General features: G+C 41.6%; 1 protein-coding gene across 4 annotated transcripts in view; it reads left to right on the forward strand.

Annotated features, from left to right (window-relative positions):
• Ppp3cc (protein phosphatase 3 catalytic subunit gamma) overlaps positions 1 to 25,290 on the forward strand; it is a 73,858-nt gene that overhangs the window by 41,939 nt on the left and 6,629 nt on the right. For 3 of the 4 annotated variants that reach the window (XM_052732828.1, XM_052732830.1, XM_052732831.1), the window contains 7 exons: positions 532 to 677; positions 2,466 to 2,605; positions 6,773 to 6,850; positions 6,922 to 7,016; positions 10,940 to 11,065; positions 11,913 to 11,984; positions 24,980 to 25,006. In XM_052732828.1, the coding sequence (XP_052588788.1) occupies positions 532 to 677; positions 2,466 to 2,605; positions 6,773 to 6,850; positions 6,922 to 7,016; positions 10,940 to 11,065; positions 11,913 to 11,984; positions 24,980 to 25,006 (684 nt within the window). The remainder of the gene's footprint in view (positions 1 to 531; positions 678 to 2,465; positions 2,606 to 6,772; positions 6,851 to 6,921; positions 7,017 to 10,939; positions 11,066 to 11,912; positions 11,985 to 24,979; positions 25,007 to 25,290) is intronic. The other variant, XM_052732829.1, reaches the window with a different exon arrangement.

Raw genomic sequence — 25,290 nt, forward strand, 5'->3', positions numbered from 1 at the left:
GCATACACATGGGCAAAACATTCATACACATAAAAGTAATAAATCTTTTAAAAAGAATAGAACAAAATGAACAGAAAGGTTTTTGATACAGAAATAGTTTTCAGTACTGTGGGGACAGTTCCACATGAGGTGGGGCAGGGACCCACTCTATCTTAGAAGTCCCATGGATCACAACTACCAGGCTTCCTCTGTAAAAGCTTTGCTGGCAGAATTTGAGGATCCTGGAAGGACCCTCAGAGAAGCCCAAAGCCATAGCTTCCCTCCAGGTAATATGATGCTGCCTAATAATTGCCAGCTGTGTTTTCAGGTTTCCAGGGCAACAGAGCTAGAAAGTTAATCTAAGGAAATACTTGTCTTTAGAAAGGGAAGGAAGTTCTGTTAGCCTTGTCTGCAACTCTTGAAAGACATCTTCTCGTGAATGGGACCTTTAGACTTGCCTGAAACCAGTGGCTTCTAAGCTGGCTTCACCTTCCGACACAGGTCTTCTAGGCATGACACTGTTCGTTCTTTGACTTTGTCCTCTTTTGGTAGGTCGGATTAAGTATTCAGAGCAGGTGTACGAAGCGTGTATGAATACATTCGACTGTCTTCCTCTCGCTGCTCTCTTAAACCAGCAGTTTCTCTGTGTACACGGAGGAATGTCACCTGAAATTACTTCTTTAGATGACATAAGGAAAGTAAGTAACCTTTTGTTGTTTTCACAGAGTCTGCTGTTAAATTTTTGTTCTTTATCCCAGCCAATTATATATTATATATAACATATAATAATAGCTAAAATTAAAAGAAAAGACAATGAGAAGTAGAAAAACCGAACTTACTCACGATCTTGTCATTGTTGGATAGCTGTTAGTAACACTTGAGATACATATATTTCTCACTTCTTTCTCTTTTTAAAATTAAAACTTTTGTCTTGTTTTTTGAGACAAGGTTTCTCTGTGTAGCCCTGCCTGTCCTGGAACTCACTTTGTAGACCAGGCTGGCCTTTAACTCAGAAATCCACCAGCCTCTGTCTCTGTGCTGAGATTAAGGGCATGCGCTGCCACCACCACCACCTGGCCTTGAAATTAAACTTTTTTTTTTTTTTTTTTTTGGTTTTTCGAGACAGGGTTTCTCTGTGTAGCTTTGTGCCTCTCCTGGAACTCACTTGGTAGCCCAGGCTGGCCTCGAACTCACAGAGATCCGCCTGGCTCTGCCTCCCGAGTGCTGGGATTAAAGGTGTGCGCCACCACCGCCCGGCGAAATTAAATCTTAATGACTAAAAGTATACTATTCTTAATCTATAACTTTGAAACTCATGTATTTTAAATGCATATGAAATTTATGTATTTTAACCAGGGTCTCTCTGTAAAGCCCAGGGTAGTCTTAAACAATTCTCCTGCTTCATCCACTAAAATGCCAGAATTATTCAACATACGCCACCATGCCCAGCTTGAAAACTTTAAATTACGTTCCAGTGTGCAAGAAGCGTGAAAGCGTCCTTCGCCAGGTCCCTTAACCTTTGAGTACATTGTCTTTGTAAAATGAGGAAATGTGAAGAAGTCCTCCGAGCCCTGCCAGCTCTGAATGCATTGACTTGAACATCCTAAATGGTAGGGGTTGATTGCTCCATTTTCCTTACACCGTGATTATTTCCAGGATTCTGTGTCTCCTGGTTGAGGAAAGAGGAGCAGCCATGTCCACTTGCGCTGCTGCTCATGGTGCCTCCCGACTCTCTCATTCTCTCGGTTCCCACGGAGAGATACAAACCAAGATGGCCCTGAGCCCACAGCAGTCTCCCCAGGAAGAGGTCCACTGTGTGCTGGCTTTTCTGCTGGCTTTTAAGCATCTAGCCTTTCTCCGTTCGTAGATTTGTGTTGAACATTTATGAGTCAATTGTGATAAAAAAAAGCTCCCCTCTCACGCAGCAGAAGCCCTCTTCTTGACTCTCAGATATTCCAGTCTGTTCAAAACCTAAGTAGTTATATTCTTTGATTGTTTTTTTTTATTTTTAGTTAAAGCAGCTGTGACTAAAAATGTAAGTTAATAATAAATATTAAAGTGTTGCCACTGCATCGAATTGAAAGAATGAAAAGCCTTTAGTAAAGAAAACATCTCCATTGGAATAAAGTAAGCAGTGGAAGACTGACTGCCAAGCTTTCCTGTAACGCTGTTTCCCATAGACAACTGAGATTAACTTCCGATCAGTCTCTTAGAGTCTGTGGTGGCTGATTCCACAGTTGAGTTGGAAGAATGCTGACCAGAGTAGCACAGAAGGAAAGGCCCTTTCTGCAGGGTTCTCAGTGACAGGATAGGAACCTGACAAACCTCTACTACAGAACACCGTTGGCTCCCAGGCCCATCCTTCCGGCCCACTGCCTCATCTTTCACACATTTCTGTAGTGGAAGGGGACTTTGACGTGCCTGCTTCCAAGAACCCTTTTGCTTTCCTGATTTGTTTCCCCCTTTGGCTCTTGTGTGTCTTCTAGTTAGATAGGTTTACTGAACCTCCTGCTTTTGGACCAGTGTGTGACCTGCTTTGGTCTGATCCCTCAGAGGAGTATGGCAGTGAGAAGACCCTGGAGCACTATACCCACAACACTGTCCGAGGCTGCTCCTACTTCTTCAGGTAAGCTGGTCCTCAGAGGAGAAGCCGTGGAACAAACTGGGGTGTTAGGTTTAAGCCTTATTTTTACTATGTTTAATTATGTGTGTGTGTATGTCTGTGGGTATATGTACATGAGTGCAGATGCCATAGAGGGAGGCTAGAGACGTAACCACCAATTGTGGGTGCTGGGAACTAAACTTGGGTCTTCTCCAAGAGGAGGATACACTCTTAACCCCTGAGCCCTTTTCCAGCCCCCTGTGATCTGTCTTAGGAAATGATTATTTTTTGTGTATAAGTGCTGAGCCTGCATGTCTGTCTGTGTACTTCCTGTGTGCCTGGTACCCTACAGGTCAGAAGAGGGAATTAGATCCCTAGAACTGGAGTTGTGGAGCTGCCAGCCAGGTGAGTACTAAGAATTGAACCCAGGTCCTCTGAAAGAGCAGCAAGTGTTCTCAACCACGGAATCATCTCTTCAACCCTGGTTTTTGTTTTTTGTTTTTTGTTTTGTTTTGTTTTTGTTTTTTTGTTTTTTGTTTTGTTTTGTTTTGTTTTTGGAGGCAGGATTTCTCTGTATAGCCTTGGCTATCCTGGAACTTGCTCTGTAGACCAGGCTGGCTTTGAACTCAGAGATCCACCTGCCTCTGCTTCTTGAGTACTGGGATTAAAGGCGTGTGCTACCACACCCAGTTTTATGAAATTATTCTTAAGTGGTTCAGATCTTAAACATGAAGTATAGAGATTTCTGTTTAATCTCAATCACTCTGCTCTTATTTCTCTCTCTCTCTCTTTTTTTCTATACCCCCCTTCTTTCCTTCTTTTCTTCCCTTTTGGTGCTGGAGATCAAACCTAGGACCTCACACATGCTGGGCAAGCACTTGTTCAATTCCTTAAAAGCAGAAAACTTAATGTTTTCTTAGTAGTATAGTATTTCTAAGTGTAGTATAGTGAACACAGCTGCCTTCCAGTGTCTTGATGTTATCATCTGTAAATGATCTATTATTTGTTCCTAATTATCATCTAGACACTACCTAAAGGTTTTATTTCTTTTTATGTATGCGGGTGTTTTTCCTCTGTGTGTGTGTGTGTGTGTGTGTGTGTGTGTGTCTGTGTCTGTGTCTGTGTCTGTGTCTGTGTGTGTGAACCACATGTGTGCCTGGTTCCTGCGGAGACAAGAAGGCATTGGATCCCCTGGAGCTGGAGTTACAGATGATTATGAGCCACCTGTGGGGACTGCAAACTGAACCTGGGTTCTCTATAAGAGGAAAAGTGCTCTTTACCACTGAGCATCTGTAGACAGTGAGCAGGCATGATAGTATACACCTTTAATCCCAGTGCTTGAGAGACAGAGACATGCAGATCTCTGTGATTTAGAGGCCAGCCTGATCTACATAGTGAGTGCCATGCCAGCCAAGAGTTACATAGAGAAATCCTATCTCAAAAGAGAGGGGGGGGGAGGGGTCAGGGGATCATATTATATATTGAAAAGCTCTCCGGCTTTTGGAATTTCTGGTATAGACAAAAATAAAAAATGAACAGGACACTGTGATCTAAGCCTAGGACATTTCCTGGAAGTTGGCTGTTGTCCTAAAGCTCACATGTGACATTTTGGTGTGGTTTGCCAAGCAGAAAAAAAAAAAAAAAAGAAAGAAAGAAAAGAAAATAGGGAAGTTTGAAATGTAAATTATTTTTAATTCCAGTGTTTTATTATGACAAATAATGCATTTATTTTGTTCACTAAAACACTTGCTGATTGGCTAAGATAATACAATAACTAAATGAAGTAAACATATACAAAAGAAACTTTAATTTATTTGCCTTTAAACGTTTTTAAAATAATCTTTTTGTATTCTTCTCTGCTAGCCTTTCTAGTGACTTACTTAGTGAAACGATTTAACTTTTCCTTCTTTTGACATTGCTTAAGAACTTAGCATTGTTGGCAGAATGTCATTTGGTACAGTTCCTGTGGTTACTTCCCAGCACCTCTTACAATACATAGGCCTTCCACTCAGAAATCCTCCTTCTAAAACTTAGCTTGGGGATGGGGATTGCAGTGAATCCCCACACTCACTGGGGTTACCCAGTCCGTCCCCACAGAGCTCTTACAAGCATTCATGGACATACACTATGCAGAACAACAGACAATGTCTGAGTCACCCCATGGACAGGTGTGCAGATGAAGTTAGAAGTCATGCTCTGACTTTTTTTTTCCAAATCTTCCTTTCTTTTGTTTTATGTGTATGAGTGTTTTGCTCACATATATGTTTGTGCACCATGTCTGTCTGGTGTCCATGGAGGCCAGAAGAGGGTATCAGATCACTGGAACTGGAATTATGGATGTGGGTACTGAGGACCAAATCCAGGTTTTCTGCAAGTGCAGGAGGTGCTCTTAATCACTGAACTCTCTCCAGCCTGAATCACTGAACTCTCTTGCATTCTATCACTGTTTTTGCACTATCAGCCATTTATTTTAGTGTTGACAGTGGTACTCAAACACAGTGCCAAAGTGCTGTCCAGTGTTTGTGAGCACACTCGGGCTGTGAGGTAACTTACAGAGAAAATGGGTCTGTGCTAGAGTTGTTAGGTGTGAGTTGTATTACTGACCATGAGTTCAGTGTTAATGATTCTATAGTGTATTTCCATAAACGGTCCTTATGCAGGAGGAACATCTGAAACACGTAAGTGATTCATGAAAATACTGTGGCTAAAGGCTCCTAGGAATCTTAGAGTCCATATAGCCCTTAGGAACTCATGGCATGACTCCTTGGTCTTAGGCTTCACCAAGATTTTACAACCTCCTACCTCATCCCTAGGGCCTCCATAAACCCACTCCATAGTCTGTGAATGATTATGTTCATTGTCCCAGTCAAGAGCAGGGACTTCTTGTTCTGTGATGGTGACAAATTTGATCTGAAAATTAGACATTTCCATTGAGCATAGTGAAAAGCAAAGTTGCCCCCCCTTCTTTTTTAGACAGAATCCCGTGTATCCCAAACTGGTCTCAAACTTGCTATGCAGGAAAAGATGACCTGAACTTATGATTCTTCTCTTTCCCCCTCCAAGTACTAGGATCACAAGTGTGTGTAGCATCCCTAGTATATGGTCCAGGGGGTTGAACCCAGGACTTTGTGCATGCTAGGCAAGCACTGTCCCAATTCAAGAAACAAACATTTTTAAAAAAAAGGTAAGTAATTAACATTTACACAATCTCAAAATAATTTTATATTCTCTAGTTCTTCCTATTTGTTATCCAGAAAAGTAAAAATATTAAGACTGTTTTGGGAGTATATGCAGATATCATTAGAATATGGTGGTCTAGGGCTGAAGAGATGGCTCAGTGGTTAAGAGAGCTGGCTGCTCTTCCAGAGGTCCTGAGTTCAATTCCCAGCAACCTCATGGAGGCTCACAACTATCTGTAGTGGGATCCCATGCCCTCTTCTGTCATGCAGGCATACATGCAAGTAGAGCATTCATATACATAACATGGTGGTCTATAATATTTATATCTACTCCTCAAATAGCCATGCATAGTATTATCTTGGCATTGCTATTACATATAAAGCTATAAGTAGATTCTTTCACTTTTCTAAAGCTTTGATGATGGAAGAAAGTCATGCACTCATTTGGTAGCACTTACTGTATACACATACATGCACCATGCTGTTGTATGTTTTCATATCAAAATACCAAGAAAAGTTTTGATTGTATCATTAGTATTAAAGTTGTATCATTAGTGTTAAGATAAAATAAATGAAAAGATGGAGAAACTGATTCTATGGCATCATCTTCAGGTTTAATAGTAATATTTATTATTGAAATAGAAATCACTGGTTTCTGAGCTCTTAATAAAAGTTCAGTGGTGGTGTTAGAGACATGGCTCTGTGGTTAAAGGCACTAACTGTTCTTCCAGAGACCTGGGTTCAGTTCCCAGCACCCACTTGGGGGTCATAATTGTAACTCCAGCTCCAGGGGATCTACCACCTTCCTTTGGCCTTTGCAGGCACTGGGCTCTCATGTGGCTTACATACATACAAGCAGGCAAAACTCTCATACACATAAAATAAATCTTAAAAAATTCAATAGTCTGTAGTATCTATAATCTTAAGACTCTGTGGTTGAGTTTTTCCTTTATTCCTATTAAAACATAACTGCTGTAATTCTGGACTTATGTGTTCTCATTTTCTTTTTCAGTTACCCTGCAGTTTGTGAATTTTTACAGAACAACAGTTTATTATCAATAATCAGAGCCCATGAAGCCCAGGATGCTGGGTAAGCTGCATTAAAACTTTGACATACCCCTGAAGAGTGTAAAGATGCATGAGCTCTCATCTCTTTTCCAGGTACCGAATGTACAGGAAGAGCCAATCAACGGGCTTTCCATCACTCATTACGATTTTCTCTGCTCCTAATTACCTCGATGTTTATAACAATAAAGGTAACGAAACTCAACAATATTTGAATGTGAATTTGTTAGTAACTGTGAGCTCTAGTTTAATTTTGCATTTTATTTTTATTAGTGTGTTCATTTACTTATTTTTATTTTTTGATTCTGTGGATTGAGCCCAATGTAACACGAATTGCTAAATGGTCTTTTAATAAAAATCCTGGAGCCAGATATTGGGGTAAATGCTGAAAGATCAGAGGGACAAAGGAACAAGCCACTGCCACGTCTCACCTCACCAACTCCACGAATCCTCTGACTGAATGCCTCTCCAGCTGAAAAGCCTTTTGTTCCTGTCTCCTCACGCCTCATATACCTTTCTCTGCCCAGCCATCTCACTTCTTTCCTAATGCTGGGATTAAAGGTGTGTGTGCTTCCCAAGTACTGGGATTAAAGGCGTGTGCCACCACTGCCTGGCTCTGTTTCTCTCCTAGACTGAGTCAATCTCATGTAGTCCAGGGTGGTTTTGAACTTACAGAGATCCAGATGGATCTCTGCCTCTGTCTCCCGAGTGCTAGGATTAAAGGCATGTGCCACCACTGCCTGACCTCTGTTTAATCCAGTGGCTTGTTCTGTTCTCTGATCTTCAGGCAAATTTTATTAGGGTACACAATATATCACCACAACCCAAGACCTTGTGTTTGGGAAGCACTCACCCTACCACTGGGCTATATCCTGAACACCTATTTTTTTTTTTTCCGAGACAGGGTTTCTCTGTGTAGCTTTGTGCCTTTTCTGGATCTCGCACTGTAGACCAGGCTGGCCTCCCGAGTGCTGGGATTAAAGGCGTGTGCCACCACTGCCTGGCTCTGTTTCTCTCCTAGACTGAGTCAATCTCATGTAGTCCAGGGTGGTTTTGAACTTACAGAGATCCAGATGGATCTCTGCCTCTGTCTCCCGAGTGCTAGGATTAAAGGCATGTGCCACCACTGCCTGACCTCTGTTTAATCCAGTGGCTTGTTCTGTTCTCTGATCTTCAGGCAAATTTTATTAGGGTACACAATATATCACCACAACCCAAGACCTTGTGTTTGGGAAGCACTCACCCTACCACTGGGCTATATCCTGAACACCTATTTTTTTTTTTTTTTTTCCGAGACAGGGTTTCTCTGTGTAGCTTTGTGCCTTTTCTGGATCTCGCACTGTAGACCAGGCTGGCCTCCCGAGTGCTGGGATTAAAGGCGTGTGCCACCACCGGCCCGGCTCTGAACACCTATTTTTAAATACAAAATTTCAGTCAGATAAAAAGGTCTGGGGTAAGGGATGTGGCTCTGGTAAAGCATGTGTGTAGCTTGGGAAAGACCTTCGCTTCAGTCTCCTTTTCTGACTCTGCTCTGCCTCTCCAGATCTTGACACTTCTCCCTCTCTCATCCCCCCTCCCACCCCCCTTCTTGTTTTGTTTTAAGACAGGGTTTTGCTATGTAAGCCAGGTTGGCTTTGAACTTGGGGTCTTCATGCTTCAGTCTCCCAAGTGATAGGGTTATAGGCATGCACTACCATATCTAGATGAAGAGATCTTATTGGAACAAAAGTCCATAAATTTAGAGTATAAGCTGCTGCCTGGCCTTCATCTCCTAAGAGATTGGATCTTTAGCATATAGTGATCAAAGTAGATGATAATGACTGAGTCAAAATGTAAAACTAATAAATAACTTCAGAGTTATGTTAGAACAGTTAGCATAAGCTAATATTACCTAAAAAAAAAAGTCACCATTTGGCGATACTTTGTTTGTTTGTTTGGTATTTTAAAATGGGGTCTCACTGTACAGCCCAGGCCAGCCTCAAACTCACCATCCTGGTTTGGCCTCCTCCGTGCTGGGATTTAGACATCTACCATTATACCTGGCTCCCCATTTGGTGTTTTTTGTTTTTGTTTTTTCTTCTTGACAGGATTTCTCTGAGTATCCCTGGTTGTCCTGGAACTCACTCTGTAGACCATGCTGGCCTCGAACTCAGAGATCTGCTTGCCTCTGCCTCCCAAGTGCTGGGATTAAGGGTGTGGGCCACCCTAGCCTGGCCTTCATATACCTTTTCCTTATAATTTCACTGATGAAAAATACTGTTTTGATTTGCATTTCTAATTAGAAGTGAGTTTGACACTCTTTAAAAATATGTCTTACATTTATTTATTAATTTTCGTGTGTGTGTGTGTGTGTGTGTGTGTGTGTGTGTGTGTGTGTTCGTTCATTTGCGTGGGCTCCTGTGTGGAGGAGGCAGGAGGCAGGTAGATCTCTGAGTTTGGGCCAGCCTGGTCTACATAGTGAGCTCCAGACAGCCAGAGCTATAGGGAGAGAGAAGGAGAGAGAAAGAGGGAGAGAGCTCACATCTAAAAAACACCACCCAAAAAAGCAACCAAACAAAAAAGAATAATTGAAAGAATAGTATAAACTACAGCACAGGTGATGCAGAATAAACAACTCTTAAAACTATAAAGAAGCCTTTCTCAGCTTTCCCCAGCTGTCTTGGCAGTTGCTCTTGGTTGGGGGTTGTCCCTCACCTGAGGCAGGAAGATGGTGGCTGCAAAGACAAAAAAGTCTCTAGCCAAGTGGTGGTGCTGCACACCTTTAATCCCAGCACTCCAGAGGCAGAGGCAGGCAGATCTCTGTGAGTTTGCGGCCCACCTAGTCTACAGAGTAAATTCCAGAACAGCCAAGGCTATACAGAGAAATCCTGTCTTGAAAAACCATATATAAAAAAAAAGTGTCTGGAGTTGATGGCCTCTAGGCTTCAACTTGTTATGAAAAGTAGAAAGTATGTGCTGGGACAGACAGACTCTGAAGATGATCAGACAGGGCAAAGTGAAATTGGTTATCCTCACCAACAGCTGCCCAGCCCAAGAAAACCTGAAATAGAATACTATGCCATGTTAGCCAAAATTGGTATCCATGACTAAAGTGGCAAGGCTATTGAATTGGTCACAGGGTGCAGGAAATACTACAGAGTATGCACACTGGCTATCATTGACTCAGATGATTCTGATGTTATTAGAAGTATGCCAGAACAGATTGGTGAAAAGTAAACCAGGAAAGTCTTTCTCTAATAAAATTCTGCCAGAGTTCATTAAAAACAAAACAAAAAATATACAGAAAGTCAGATTGGCACAAGTAGGCATTCGCCTATATGACATGATTGCTGTTAACGGTTTATAGGCATCTCAGAATACTGAGAATTGAAGAAACTGGTTGTTTTGTTTTGTTGGGGTTTTTTGTTGTTTGTTTTATGTTTTGGGTTTTTCAAGACAGGGTTTCTGTGTGTGACAGTTCCAGGCTGTCCTAGAACTCACTTTGTGGACCAGGCTGGCCTCCAATTCACAGAAATCTGCCTGCCTCTGCCTCCTAAGTACTAGGATCAAATGTGTGCACTGCCACTACCCAGCAGAAACTGGTATTTTTTAAATCCACTGTGAAGAGAGATTATATACTCTACCCTTAAACATTGATTATAAATTGCTCCAGGTTTCCCATTTTATAGCTCCCCACTGTGAATTGACCAATTAATTCTGGAGAGTTAATGAGAAACTTTGGCTGTGGCTCATGACTAGCTAAATAGTCTATGTCCATGCAATGGGTGATATTTGCACTTAGAGGGAAGCTGTGATTACAGCTGTTTGGCCAGTAAATGGAAATTATGGGAAGTTTATTTAATAGCTCATGTACAGAAAACCTTTGGTGTTTCAGAGCAGATTGTCTTCCATGCTTTAATCATGTGAACTCCTCAGGTAACTTTGTCCCTTGTGATAATCCCTAAGAGAATGACCCCTGCAAAATTCTTTAAACTTGTCAAGCTGTCCTGACCTGTCCTGAATTTACAAATGGAAAATAAGTTATTGAAAAACCTGTGAGCAGTTCACAGCTGGACAGAGCACACGCTGCTATGCCGTGGTTTTCTGTGCTCACGGCTTACTTTTTATTTTTTAGCTGCAGTGTTGAAATATGAAAACAATGTCATGAACATCAGGCAATTTAACTGTTCTCCACACCCCTACTGGCTCCCAAATTTCATGGATGTTTTCACATGGTCTTTGCCTTTCGTTGGAGAAAAAGGTAAGAGAATCCCAGTGTGCAACTGAACACCACCAGCTCTTTCCTGACCAGCCATGAGACACCTTTACATTCCCAAAGTTTATCAGAAGTGTGTGCTAATTTTGTTTGTTCTCTACAAAGATTTTGTGTAGAGGGCAGAGGACAACTCGTGGAGTTGACTCTCTCCTTCCACCTTCACACGCATCTCAAAGATTGAACTCGGGTCACCAGATTTACACAGGAACACTTTGATCCACTGAGCCCTCCACAGAGATTTTTAAATGACATTAAACTGTTCTGAAATAGTAATCTATTATGCTTTTCTTATCTGAAATATCAATTTAAAGCAACTGTCCTCTGTGATCAAGATATTAATATGGCCACTATCCTATTTCTTTATGAATCGTCAGTGCTAAAGAAATTTAGACAGGATTTGTTGTCTTAGTTTTATGTGCACTACACAAGTGCACAGCAGACATAAAACACTGCCGCACAAGTGCACAGTACCAGCATGAAACAGTGACCCAAGTGAGCAGTGCAAACCTAAAACAACTCTGTTGGATGTAGGCCTGTTGTAACTTCTTTGTAAAATGGGAAGAAATTTTTCTGTGCATACTTGAGCCAAAGGTACTGAACAGCCATCTAATAAAATCAAGTAATTCTGTGATAGAATTCTCAGTTCTCATCTAACCAGGACAAGTGTGGACATAAGTTCTTCTGAACCTGATGGTCTACTTTTAATGCTACTTTTGTAGCTATTATAATATGATACGTCATTTCTGTCAGTGTTTCCTGAATGTATTTTTATTTATGCACCTTTGAAAGTGCCCGATTGACTGTGTCCATTCTGCATTACTTTGTCATACAGTCACAGAGATGCTGGTCAATATTCTCAACATATGCTCTGATGATGAACTGGTTTCAGATGATGAAGCAGAAGGTAAACTTCTTATTCAAACTAGAAACTAATGAGCTCTGATTGCGATTTCATTTATTTTGAAATTTTTTTGGTCTTACTGGAAAAGAATTATGTTCATTGTAGAAAAAGTTTGATAACTGTAGGAAACCATAAATAGGAAGAAAATAGTCACTATTATTCTGCCACCTCAGATATCTGCTAGTATCTCTGTGCAAACTTTGTCTTTGCATAGATTTTTTTCTTTTTTCATTTTTGTTACTTATAAAAATGAGGTGACATGATGGTATCATATCTTCATATCTATTTCTCATTTTCCTTTGTAGTCTAGTTTCTCATGGTTACATAGTTGTCCATGTTCATCATTCATTGTGCTAGCCGAACACATGCTGCTGGATATTAGATTTTTTTCCTCCTCAACTTGAGCTTTTAAAACTGCTACAATTTTTTGCCAGGCGGTGGTGGTGCACGCCTTTAATCTCAGCAATCGGGAGGTAGTAGCCTGGTCTTCAGAGCAAGTTGAATGACAGCCAGGGCCACAGAGACAAACCTTGTCACAGGAAAAAAAATTCAAATTCTTACAGATAAATCATCATGCATTCTATCAACAATCAGTCTTTGTTATATGCTTGATGTGTGTCAAATACTGTTTATGCCTTTGTTCTCAATAAACGTATTGTAATATAAGGAAGACAAACAAGGAATAAACATAATGCAAATACTGATATATGCTGTGGAGGAAGTAATGCAATATTAGAAAACCTGAGACTGCCGGGCGGTGGTGGCGCACGCCTTTAATCTCAGCACTCGGGAGGCAGAGCCAGGCGGATCTCTGTGAGTTCGAGGCCAGCCTGGGCTACCAAGTGAGTTCCAGGAAAAGGCGCAAAGCTACACAGAGAAACCCTGTCTCGAAAAACCAAAAAAAAAAAAAAAAAAGAAAACCTGAGAGTAACATTTTCTTCTTTATAGGTTAAATGTCTAGAAATTGCATATATATATATCAGTTAGTACTTAAAGCTTAATGTGATACAGATAGCCTTTTTTTTTTTTTTTTTTTTTTTTTGGTTTTTCGAGACAGGGTTTCTCTGTGTAGCTTTGCGCCTTTCCTGGTACTCACTTGGTAGCCCAGGCTGGCCTCGAACTCACAGAGATCCGCCTGGCTCTGCCTCCCGAGTGCTGGGATTAAAGGCGTGCGCCACCACCGCCCGGCTCAGATAGCCTTTTAAAAGACAATTTGTATCTCTGTGTGTGATACAGTTCACATGCCTTTTCTAGTACTATTTTTCTGTAACAGTTTTCACACACACACACACACACACACATATGCACGCTCACTCGCATGCACACTCGAAGTGCCAAGGCTAGAATCCAGACATTGTGCAAACTTGGCCAGCATTTACCACTGATCCATATCCCCAGCCCTAATTTTTAATTTGTTCTTTTTTGGCCCCAACATAACATTTTATTAAAATTTATACTTTATGATAACTAACAAACACATTGCTTGTGTTTATTGACCATATTTACTCTGTTTTGTGAATATCAGTTTATATATTACTAGTTCTAGTGGAATATATTCATGTTTTGCTTCTTCTCATATTGGTGTGTAAGAGATCTTTGTATTGTGTCTTTGTATAGTAACATTGGTTATATGTGTAACTCCTTGCTTTTTTTTTCCCTGAGTTCTGACACTGTGGATTAGTTTGTTGCCTTTAGATATATTGTTTAAATTAATTTGTAGCCAGGTACGTCTAGTATGTTTTCAGTGGTTTGATCTGAAAGGCAGGCTCTAACTTTTCTGAGGATATGGAAGATTCTGGAAATACAGTGTCACATGATCACAAACCTCCAGTTCACATTCTTTGCAGACCTGTGCCAAGACAGTTCACTTAACTATTACATATAAAATATAGGATGGTATAGAATGCATAGCTCCCATTGGAAATCTAGAGGAGATTCCCAAACATATTTTTATTAGATTCTACATGGAAGGTTGTGAGCAGATGGAGTACAGCTTGTGTGAGTTTCTTTTTTGGATCAGAGATTGTTGAGTGGAGCCAGATCTTTTGAGGAAGTTTAGAAGATTTAAAAAGAACTTAAGTTAGGGAAGGTGAAATATGTAAAAAATAAAAAAATCTAATTAAGTTTATATGCAAATCTAAATAGAAATGGAAATGATTATAAGTTCTATGATATATGTAGCACGAATCCTAATTGGTCTTAAAAACCCGGAGCCAGATATGGGGTAAATCCTGAAAGATCAGAGAGACAAAGGAACAAGCCACAGCCACCTCTTATCTCACCAACTCCTCAGCCCAAAAGACTGAGCTCCTGTTCCCCACCACCACCACCCTATATTCCTCTCTCTGCCCAGCCATATCATTTCCTGTCTCCACTTCTCTAGTGCTTGGATTAAAGGCGTGAGATCCCAAGTGCTGAGATCAAAGGTATGTGCCACCACTGCCTGGCCTTTGTGTGGCTAACTAGTGGCTTAGCTCCACACTCTGAGCTTCAGGCAAGCTTTATTTGTTAGATCACAAGCAAAATATCACCAAAGCTATGTGTTAAGAAAAATTTCTTGGGCTGGTGAGGTGGCTTGCTGGTAAAGGCCTGATGACCTGAGTGCCATCCCCAGGACCCACATGGCAGACAAGAAGTAGTTCCCACAAGTTGCTCTCTGACTTCTACACCCAGACTGCACAGTGTGCAGTTGGCGCCCTCTTCTCACCAGGTGGTTTCTGGGGCTCTGACTCAGTCCAGCTTTGTGGCAAGAACCCTTACCCACTGAGCCCATCTCACTGTCTCAAAACTTGGGTTTTAAATAAGTCATATAACCTAAGGATTTCTACTTCAGCCCTCCTGTTAAGACAGCTAGAAAAGCTAATTGTTTTTGTTTTTTTAAAACAGTTTTTCTGTGTAGCCCTGGCCATTCTGGAACTCTGTAGACCAGGCTGGCCTCAAATTCAGAGATCTATCTGCCTCTGCCTCCCAAGCGCTAGGATTAAAGGCGTTCGCCGCCGCCACCACCACCTGGCTTGAATAATTTTAAATCCATATGAAAGCAGACAAGATAGAAAAGAATTACAAGATGAGAACAGAAAAATACAGAAACACAGTTGAACCAGTGTTTGAGACTATTTCTTTCTTTAGAACACTCATAAATTTCAAAGGAGGGGGTAAAAAGTTTAAGAGCAATTTTTATAGCCTTGTGTAGCTAAGCTAAAAACATAAATAAATGGGTTTTAGGACTTCCCAAGGAGGATGTACATGATCATAAGTTTCTACTCATTAATTTGGGACCTTGAAGGGCGAATCTGCAAGAGCAAGGATAAACTAGAAGGAAATATACTATCTTTTCATCATTTTAGCCTTTGACACTTGACTGTATCCCTGTAAAATAACAGCGTGTAAGATCTTAAGGAGCAGTCTGTCAATACAGTATATGGCCGACAGCCAAAACCACCAGGCAGATGAGGAGATACAACAGGATGAGGAAGAGGAAGGGTTCCCAGAAACAGGGCTGGCAAGATGGCTCAGTGGGTCAAGGGGCTTGCTGCATAAGCCTGTCATCCCAGATCTGATCCCCAGAAGCCACATCAAGGCAGGAGAGAACCAACTCCACAGAGTTGTTCTCTGCCCTATACGTTTACACTATGACACAAACCTCCCCAGTACACACACATGTGCAATAACAACAACAGAAATCGGATTTTTTTTTTTTTTTTTTTTTTTTTTTTTTTTTTTTTTTTTTGGTTTTCAAAGACAGGGTTTCTCTGTGTAATTTTGCGCCTTTCCTGGAACTCACTTTGTAGACCAGGCTGGCCTCGAACTCACAGAGATCCGCCTGCCTCTGCCTCCCGAGTGCTGGGATTAAAGGCGTGCGCCACCACCGCCCGGCAGAAATCGGATTTTTTAAAAACGAATTTCCAGGGGCTGGAGATGGCTCAGCAGTTAGGCCCACTGGCTGTTCTTCCATAGGACCCAGGTTCGATTCCCAGCACCCATACGGTAACTCACAACTTTCTGTTACTCCTCTTCCAGCATCCATGGGTACAAGGCCTACAAGTGGTACACAGACATACATGAAGGCAAACTACCCATACATATAAAATGTTAAAAATAATTCCAACCAAGCATGGAATTAAAGGCATATATGCCTTTAATTCTACTACTTAGGGGGCAGAAGCAAGTGTGTGTGAGAGTTCCAGGCCAACTTGGTCTATTTAAAAGTTTCAGGCCAGCCAGGGATACATAATGAGATCCTGTCTCAAACAACAACAAAAGCATTTTCAGGAGCAGCAGAAATGAAAAAATAGGCCTTTCAGATTCTACAGACATTGGCTTCGTCAGGTGAAACTTAAAAACCTACAAACAAACTTAAGATCCACCTTCCTTAGCCTCCTGAGCCCTGGGATTAAGGTGTACACTACCATCCTTGGCTTAATTTGTTCAAGTACTTAAAAGACCATGTTGAGGGCTCAGTAGTTAAGAGCATGTACTACTCTTCCAGAGGCTCTGAGTTCAATTCTCAGCACCCACATCAGGCAGCTCACTACTGCCTGTAACTCAGCTCCAAGGGGATCTGACACTGTTGACCTACACAAGCACCTGTACACACTTACACACGTATACATAGATTAAAAATAATAAAAATGTATTTAAAAAAGACCAGATTGAAAATGTTGGAAAATAACTGAATTATAAGAGGAGTGTAGCAGATTTGAAAAAGTATCAAATATGAAATTATAAGACTGAAAAATAAGATAACAAATTAGCAAATTTGATAATGCAAAACACAGACTAAGGGACCTGGAAGGTTGGTCAGAATAAAAGTAACAAAAGCATGATGAGAAGGGGAGTGTAGAAACAGCTAAGAGACTTAGACATTTGATGGCAGGCCCTAGCAGACGTATGCCTGGAAGACCAGAGAAAATGGGAACGATGCAGTCTTTGAAAAGGTCCAGAGAGAAAAACTTCCAAGAACCAAGATGACACTGAATTTGAACTAAAGAAGCCCTTAACAAAGCAGAAGTGACAGTAAGAACAACTCCTAGCCGCTTGTGGAGGTCCTCAGGATGGAAGATGGATCTGAGAGCAGCTGCCCACATGCAGATTGCCCCTAGAGAGAAGCTGCACAGGCAGGTTCTTCATGGAAGCAGCAAAGGGGGAATGGAGTAACACACTCAAGCTGGTGAAAGTCCATGCCCAGTAATTTAGAATCTTACATTCAGCAAAAAATACTTTTAACAGTAAAGGTGAAATAAGTATTTGTAGATACCACATTATCCCTTAAAGTTTTTTACTAATAGAATTGGCAGAAGATGTATACTGAAAAATTCTAAAGGATGGCATTTAAGCAGAAGGAAAGTACTGGAAAGAAGTTTATAAACCTAGGAAGGAATGAAGAGTAATAGTAGTAGAGAGCATGTGCAGAAACCATGTGAACATAGATTCTTGTCGGACTTGAATAAATAAAACATATACTAATAAGAGTGGATTATAAAAAATACTGTAATGAATTTTAAATGTATGGGGAACTATAAATTCTGATCAAATCCAGTGCTTCATGCATGATAAACCAGTGCTTTTCTAAGCTATATCCCCAGCCTTTAGCATTATACTTAATAATTCATAGTGCAATTATTATTATTATTATGAATCTCTAGGTTCAGCTGTAAGAAAATAGTTTATTAGCTGAGCAGTGGTGACACATACCTTTAATCTCAGCACTTGGGAGGCAGAGGCAGGTGGATCTCTGGGTTCGAGGCCAGCCTGATCTACAGAGTGAGTTCCATGACAGCCAGTGTTACACAGAGAAACCATGTCTCAAAAAACAGAAAAAAATAATTTGTTATATAACATTTAAATTACAGGGAAAATGAAATGAAGAAAAATAGCAGAAGGAGAATGTACATCTAATCCTATTTTAAGAAAACAGGTTCATTGATAAAGTGCAAGAGGCAAAGGGCTGGAGAGTAACAGAAGCACTACTGTCTTAGGGTTGCTACTGCTATGATGAAACACATGACCAAAGAAACCTGGGGAGTGGTGCTGGTGGTGTTGCTTCTTTTGAGGGGCTACCTTGCCAACCAGCTCCCAAATAAATCACACACAGAGGCTTATTCTTACTTATGAATGCCTGGCCTTAGCTTGGCTTGTTCCTTGCCAGATTTTCTTATCTTTAAATTATCCTGACTAACTTTTGTCTCTGGGCTTTTCCCATTCTCTTACTTCTGTAAATCTTATTCTTACTCCGTTCGTGGCTTGGATGTGTAGCTGGGTGGCTGGGCCCTGGAGTTCTCCTCCTTCCCTGGCTGCTTCTCCATTCACACCTCCATCTCTTTTTTCCTCCCTCCTCCCAGATTTCTCCTTTTATATATTCTCGCTGCCTGCCAGCCCCGCCTATCCTTTCTCCTGCCTTGCTATTGGCCATTCAGATCTTTATTAGACCATCAGGTGTTTTAGACAGGCACAGTAGCACAGCTTCACAGAGTTAAACAAATGCAACATAAACAAAAGTAACACACCTTCAAATAATACTCTACAACAGGGGAGAAAAGGGTTTATTTAGCTTATGCTTCCACATCACAGCTGGAGGCAGGAGCTGATGCAGAGGCCATGGAGGAGTGCTGTTTACTGGCTTGCTCCTCATGGTTTGCTCAGCCTGCTCTCCTGTAGAACCCAGGACCACCAGCCCAGGGTGGCTCTACCCACAATAGGCTGGGCCCTCCCCCATCAATCACTAAGAAAATGCACTACAGGCTTGCCTACAGCCCAGCCTTACAGATGCATTCCCAATCTAGTCTCTCCCCTCTCTGAGGACTCTGGCTTGTGTCAAGTTGACATAAAACTAGCCAGTATTGACCCATGTCAACTTGACACACAAACATCACTTTTCAATTAGAACCTTTTCTTTCTCATCCCCAAGATGGCACATTAATATTAATATCACAATATAAAACTAACTTTAAAAGTTTCACAGTATTTACAAATTCAAATACAGTAAAACTAAAGTCTCTTTAAAATATCCAATCTCTAAAGATCCAAAATACCTTTTAAAAGTTCAAAGTCTTTCAGCTGTGGGCTCCTGTAAAAATCAAAATTAAATTAAATACCTTCTCAAGAGGGAAGAACCAGGGTACAGTCACAATCTGAACCAAGCAAGACCAAAATCCAACAATATAACTCAATATCCAGTGTCTGGAATTTGCGCATGATCTTCTGGGTTCCTCCATGGACTTGGGTCACCTCTCCAGCTCTGCCTTCTGCAGCACACGCAGTTCGTCTTCTAAGTTCGGGCAGGCTGCACTCCACTGCTGCTGCTCTTCCTGGTGGTCTTCCCATGGCACTGGCATCTCCAAAAGGCTGGGGTCTTCTGCTGCAACTCGGCTGCACTTTCACCAATAGCCTCTCATAGGCTCTCAACTTCTCTGCATGAGCCCTTCAGTCCTGGGTCTTCACCTGCTACTGAGGCTGCACCTTCAGCAATGGCCTCTCCTGGCCTTTCACAGTACCAAGCCTCAGCTGCTCTCCATGACTCCTTCATGCCTTCAAAACCAGTACCACCTGGTTGACTCTTAAACTACCAAGTTCGACTGCCAGTGCAAGGTACAATCTTGTCCATGTCTGGAACACAGTTCCTGTGTGCTGACTCTCAGGGAACACTTTCCAAAAGATTTCACCTCCACAATGCTGGTCTCTTCTTAATCACAGCTGATTCTTACAGATGCATTCTACCCCAGCTGACCAGCATCAATTGTCCTAGTAACACAAAGGTTTTACTTTAGTGGTTCTGGTCTTTTCATAATCATAGCTGATTCTTCAGTTCCAGCTGACCAGATGTCATAGATTCGTTACACAAAGTCTTGGTAGAGTCTTTGGTTACCTCTGCAATGTCACAAGCCAGGCCTCCATCTTCTGTACTGCTCTCAATGTTCTTACCTTCCAAGCTCCCATGGAACAACTCACTGAGCTCTTAACGCTCAATGACTCTTCTGGCCCAACAGTCCAAAGTCCTTCCATAGTCCTCCCCAAAACATTATCAGGTCTGTCACAGCAATACCTCACTGTTCTGGTACCAAATTGTCTTAGTTAGGGTTACTATTCCTGTAAGGAAACACCAGGACCAAAGAAACTTGGGGAGGAAAGGGTTACTCAGCATATGCTTCCACATCCCAGTGTTCTCCATCAAAGGAAGTGAGGACAGGATCTCAAGCAGGACAGGGACCTACCTGCAGAGGCCACGGAGGGGTGCTGCTTACTGTTTTGCTCTTTATGACTTGCTCAGCCTGCTTTCTTATACAACCCAGGACCACCAGCCCAGGGATGGCACCACCCACAATGGGTTGGGCTCTGCCCCATCAATCAGTAATTAAGAGGATTCCCACAGCCTGATCTTATGGAGGCCTTTTCTTAATTGAGGCTCCCTCCTCTCTGATGATGCTAGCTTGTGTCAAGTTGACATAAACTAGCCAGCACAACCACCTAGCCTTGATTGATTCTAAACGTCATAGGGAAATGGCTAAAGGCTTAAAGAATACCATAGCAGGACTTGCTCTATAGATGTCAAGATTTACTGTAAAGCTACAGTAATTAGAACAATTAATTCAAGGGTAGATAAGCATTGAAACAGAATAGAGAATCCAGAATTAAACCACATGTACACTTGATGTTTATCAGAGGTGGTATTGTAGAATGGCTTTTTTTTTTTTTTTTTTTTTTTTAAGACTTGGTCTCACTGTATAGCTCTGGCTGTCCTGGAACTTGCTATGTAGACCAAGCTGGCCTTAAAGTCAGACATCCACCAGCTTTGGGATTAAAGGTGTGTGCCACCACACCTAGCTAATAATGGCATTTAAAATAAATACTTAGTGAACACCCCAACACCCCCTTTTGAAAAAAAAATCTTACGTGGAATTTATTTTATAGGTCCAAAATGCTTACTTTTGTGGCTTTATATTTCATTCAGATATGAAAGCTAAAGGGGGCTGAGGAGGTGGCTCTGTAGTGGAGTACTTTCCTAGCATCTGTGAGTTCCTGGGCTGCATCTCTACCTTTGCTACCATCACAGCAACAAACAGACAAATGAGAACAAGGTGGTGATGAACATGTGTCATCTCAGCACTCAGGACTGTGGCAAGAGAAGCATAGGTTGAAGCCAGCCTGGGTTATGTTGTGAATTCAAGGTTAACTTGAACTTCACAGAAAGCCCCTGTCTTAACAAACAGCAAAAGTTTTAAAACGTGAAATGCAAAGCAATGAAATTGTGGTATTGAAATTTGTAGTATTTATAATATAGAATTAACTTGATAACCTTAAAATGGAAAAAAATCTTTATACAGGTTTCAAAAAACACTAGCCATTCAGAAAACTATTAATAAATTAGATAAATTAAAATGAGAGCTAGATCTGGATAGATGGCCCAGTGATAAGAACATTTGCAGCTCTTGCACCCACGTGGTTGCTGCCACCACGGGATCCAACTCTGATTCCAGGGGATCTTATCTGAAGCTCTCTCCAGCCTCTGAGGGCACTACATGCATGTGGTTATCTTACATACATGCAGGTAACACTCATACACTTAAAACAAAACTATCTTTTAAAAATAAAATAGCTGGGCAGTGGTGTTGCATGCCTTTAATCCCAGCACTTGAGTTCAAGGCCAGCCTGGTCTACAGATTGAGTTCCAGGACAGACTCCAAAACTACACAGAGAAACCCTGTCTCAAAAAAACCTAAATAAATAAATAAATAAATAAATAAATAAATAAATAAATAAATTGAAGAAATAAAGATAAGAGCTTTTGTTTATTCAAAGCCTCTGTTCAGCATGTGAAAAGGCAAGCTGCCCAGAAGGACAGAGTATTTGCAGTAAACCAACAAATGGCCCACTGACAAAAGACTGAATTACTACCAATTAAGATGATGGGGTATGAATAGGCACATCACAAAGAGAATTCCCAAATGATTAACAAAAAATATGAAAAGATATTCAGCCACATTAGTAATCATGAAAATGCAAATTAAAATCATAATGGGATATGTCTTAGTTAGGGTTTCTATTGCTGCGAAGAGACCATGACCACAGCAACTCTTATAAAGGAAAACATTTAATGAGTTGGCTTATAGTTTCAGAAGTTCAGTCCATTATCATCATGGTGGGACACAGTGGTGTGCAGGAGGGCATGGTGCTAGAGAAGGAGCTGAGAGTTCATTCTGCAGGCAACAGGAAGTAGTCTAAGATACTGGGCATAGTTTGAGCATATATGAGACCTCAAAGCCTGCCTCCACAGTGACACACTTCCTCCAGCAAGGCCATACCTACTCCAACAAAGCCACACCTCCCAATAGTGCCACTCCTTTTGGGGGCCATTTTCTTCCAAACCACCTCAAATAGTATTTTATACTTACCAGATTGGCCAGAATTAAAGATGAGCCATGTCCAGTGTTAGCTAGCATGTGTAGTAATGAGAATGTTCACACACACAACTATAATTTGGTAGATCCCACTTTAATAGACAGTGCTAAACTGTTATCCAAGTTTAACATACACATGCTGTAGAGCTGAGCATTCTAATATCTGGGAACATACCAGAAACATGTGCATATATTCAGCAAAGACAGATGTATTGAAATACATTCAAGGGCTTCACATGCAGTTCCCAGAAGTTAGAAGCAACCCAATGATTGCTGCAGTACAGGTGATAAATTGTGGCAAAGTGGACGGGCATGGTTCCACACACTTTTAGTCCCAACACTTGAGAGGCAGAGGCAAGCAGATCTCTTTGAATTGGAGGTCAGCCTGATCTACTTAGTTCTGGGACAGTTAGGGCTATGTAAAGAAACTGTCTTAAAAAAACAAAACGAAACAACAAAATTGTGGCATAGTGCTGCAGGGAAACATGTGTGACCATAAAAATAGGCCACAGTGAAAATGTGAATGAGTCTTAAAACATAATGTTGAATAAAATAATCCAGACCCCCCCCCCCCCCCCCGCCAATGTTTAATTATCCAATTATATGAAATCCCAAACCTGAAAACTGGGCCGGTGAGATGGCTCAGTGCGTTAAGATGCCTGCTGCCGGGCCTGAGGACCCACATAATGGAAGAAAAGAAACAACTCCTGCAGTTTGTCTTCTGACCTCCTCTTGCTGAGTGTGCACACAAAGAGAAAATAAATAAATATAACTTTTAAAAACTATCATGCATATAGATGTATCCATACATAGTAAAACTTTCAAATAACAGGAAGAAAAAAATCCCAGTGAAAAGCAAAAGAGTGGTATCCTTTAGACAGGAGAGGCTGCAGGTGTCGGAGGTACTGTGGGTTGTGGGCAACATGGGTGACTGCCCTGGGTGACTAGTTTTATAGGCATGTGCTTCTTAACAAATCACATAGGGACTAGTTTGCTTTGCATAAATACAGAAAACTCATTATGCTTAGTAAAAAGATAAAAACTACATGTCTACAAAAAGGGGGAGCCGGACGGTGGTGTCGCACGCCTTTAATCCCAGCACTCGGGAGGCAGAGCCAGGCGGATCTCTGTGAGTTCGAGGCCAGCCTGGGCTACCAAGTGAGTTCCAGGAGAGGCGCAAAGCTACACAGAGAAACCCTGTCTTGAAAAAACAAAACAAAACAAAACAAAAATAAAGGGGGAGATAGAACTTTTGGGAGTCAAAAAAACAAATTCATTGGAGGAGGACAGTGGGGAGGGAGGCAAGTTAGAAGACACATAACAACCCATGCATAGAAATGCCAGGGTGAGACCTGCTACTTTGTATGGTAACTTTAAAAATTAATTAAAAGAAAAAACCAAACCAAAGGTCTTTCCTGCTGTAAGAAAGGTCCATCAAATGTTAAGGCTAGGGATGGAACAAGGTAACAGATTCTTTTTAGAATGCAGTAGTAATATTCACTTAGTTTATTTGAGAACACTAAAGCCCTGTTTAGTAATTAGGGGGTGCTGAACGTCAGTCAGTACCAGTTGCTAGAATTGAGAATGGAGGAGCAGGCAGGGACACTGAGCTCACCCAAGTAAAATAGGTGAGAACCCTCCTCGCAGGCCGAGCCAAGCAATCCTACATAGGCCCCACCTGGACTGAGTCTACCAGGTTGATCTCAGTCTGTGGGGAAGGCTTTGCCCTGGAGGAGATGGGAATGGGGGGAGACCTGGGGGGAAGGTGAGGGGGACGGGAGGGGGGAGAACAAAGGAATCCGTGGCTGATATGTAGAACTGAATTGTATTGCAAAATAAAAAAAAAAAAAACTAATACAACTGTAGAAAAAAAGGAAAAAAAAACTTTGAAAAGAAAAAAAAATAGGTGAGAACCTTTGAAAAGGCTGTTAGAACCCTATTTGCCATGGAATAACTGTCTCTTCTCTAAGTCTGGAGGCTGATCTCTAAAACCAAATGAGTTCTGGGGTGTAAATGACCAAACCAAGCACTCAGTTCCCCAGTAGAAGTCCAGCATGCTGTGTTCAGAGCATCAGTTGCTTTCTCCCAGCTCTGGAAGCTTCTGATTCCCTCTCTGTCTTAACCATGAGTGAACACCAAAGGGCATCGGGTCCCAAAGCAAAGCCTTTACAGGATAGAAGCCACAGAAAGTCCTGAAGGCTTAAACCTATGAAAAGGAAAATGTCTCCTGAAAAGTGAGATGTGCTAGCAAGTCAAACAGCAGTCCAGTGTTCTGTTGAGAGATCTGCAAACTGTTCTTGTCCATTGGTTTGTTCTTTGTGTTGTCTCAGAAACAGTATCTTTGTGTTATTTTCATGATGGGGGGTAGATAATAGTAGATGGGAATTGATATGAAAGGTTGAATTGCTAAGAAATGGAAGAAAGGACAAAAAAGGAGTCTGTATTTAGCTCTCGTGGAGCAGGCAGTCTCTGAGCTGCTCAGCTAACAGCCTGCTCCTCTCCAGGCACTTCACTCAGATTTTTTTTTCTCTTCCATGGAAACTCGCACCCTCCTCCCATGTGTCTGTCTTCATCTCCTTCTTTCTTGGTGTCTCTCTCCTGAAGATCACTACATTTCAAGCTGTCCGAAAGGTATCCAACTGAACTGTGCTGTGAGCTGAGTTCTTCCTGTCTGCTCTGCTGCCGTTGATTGGCTAGTCGTTTGGAATTGGTAGTGGAGCAGTTCCTCATGACTTTCCTCCCTCTCTCTCGGTGGGAATGGCTGTTTTCTGGGGGCTTGTAGTTTGATCAGCAGCCCTGAGAGGGGGAGAGAGGAAGGGAAGCCTATGTATCTTTGTCTGACTTTTGGATGCCATCTCCTGGTGTACGCCTGGAGCTTACCTTTCACGTTTGGGCTATTTCCTAAATCTTGAGTA

Source organism: Peromyscus californicus, unplaced genomic scaffold (assembly GCF_007827085.1).
Source record: "Peromyscus californicus insignis strain IS unplaced genomic scaffold, ASM782708v3 Scaffold_12__1_contigs__length_115047231, whole genome shotgun sequence".
In the NCBI taxonomy this organism is placed as follows: domain Eukaryota; kingdom Metazoa; phylum Chordata; class Mammalia; order Rodentia; family Cricetidae; genus Peromyscus; species Peromyscus californicus.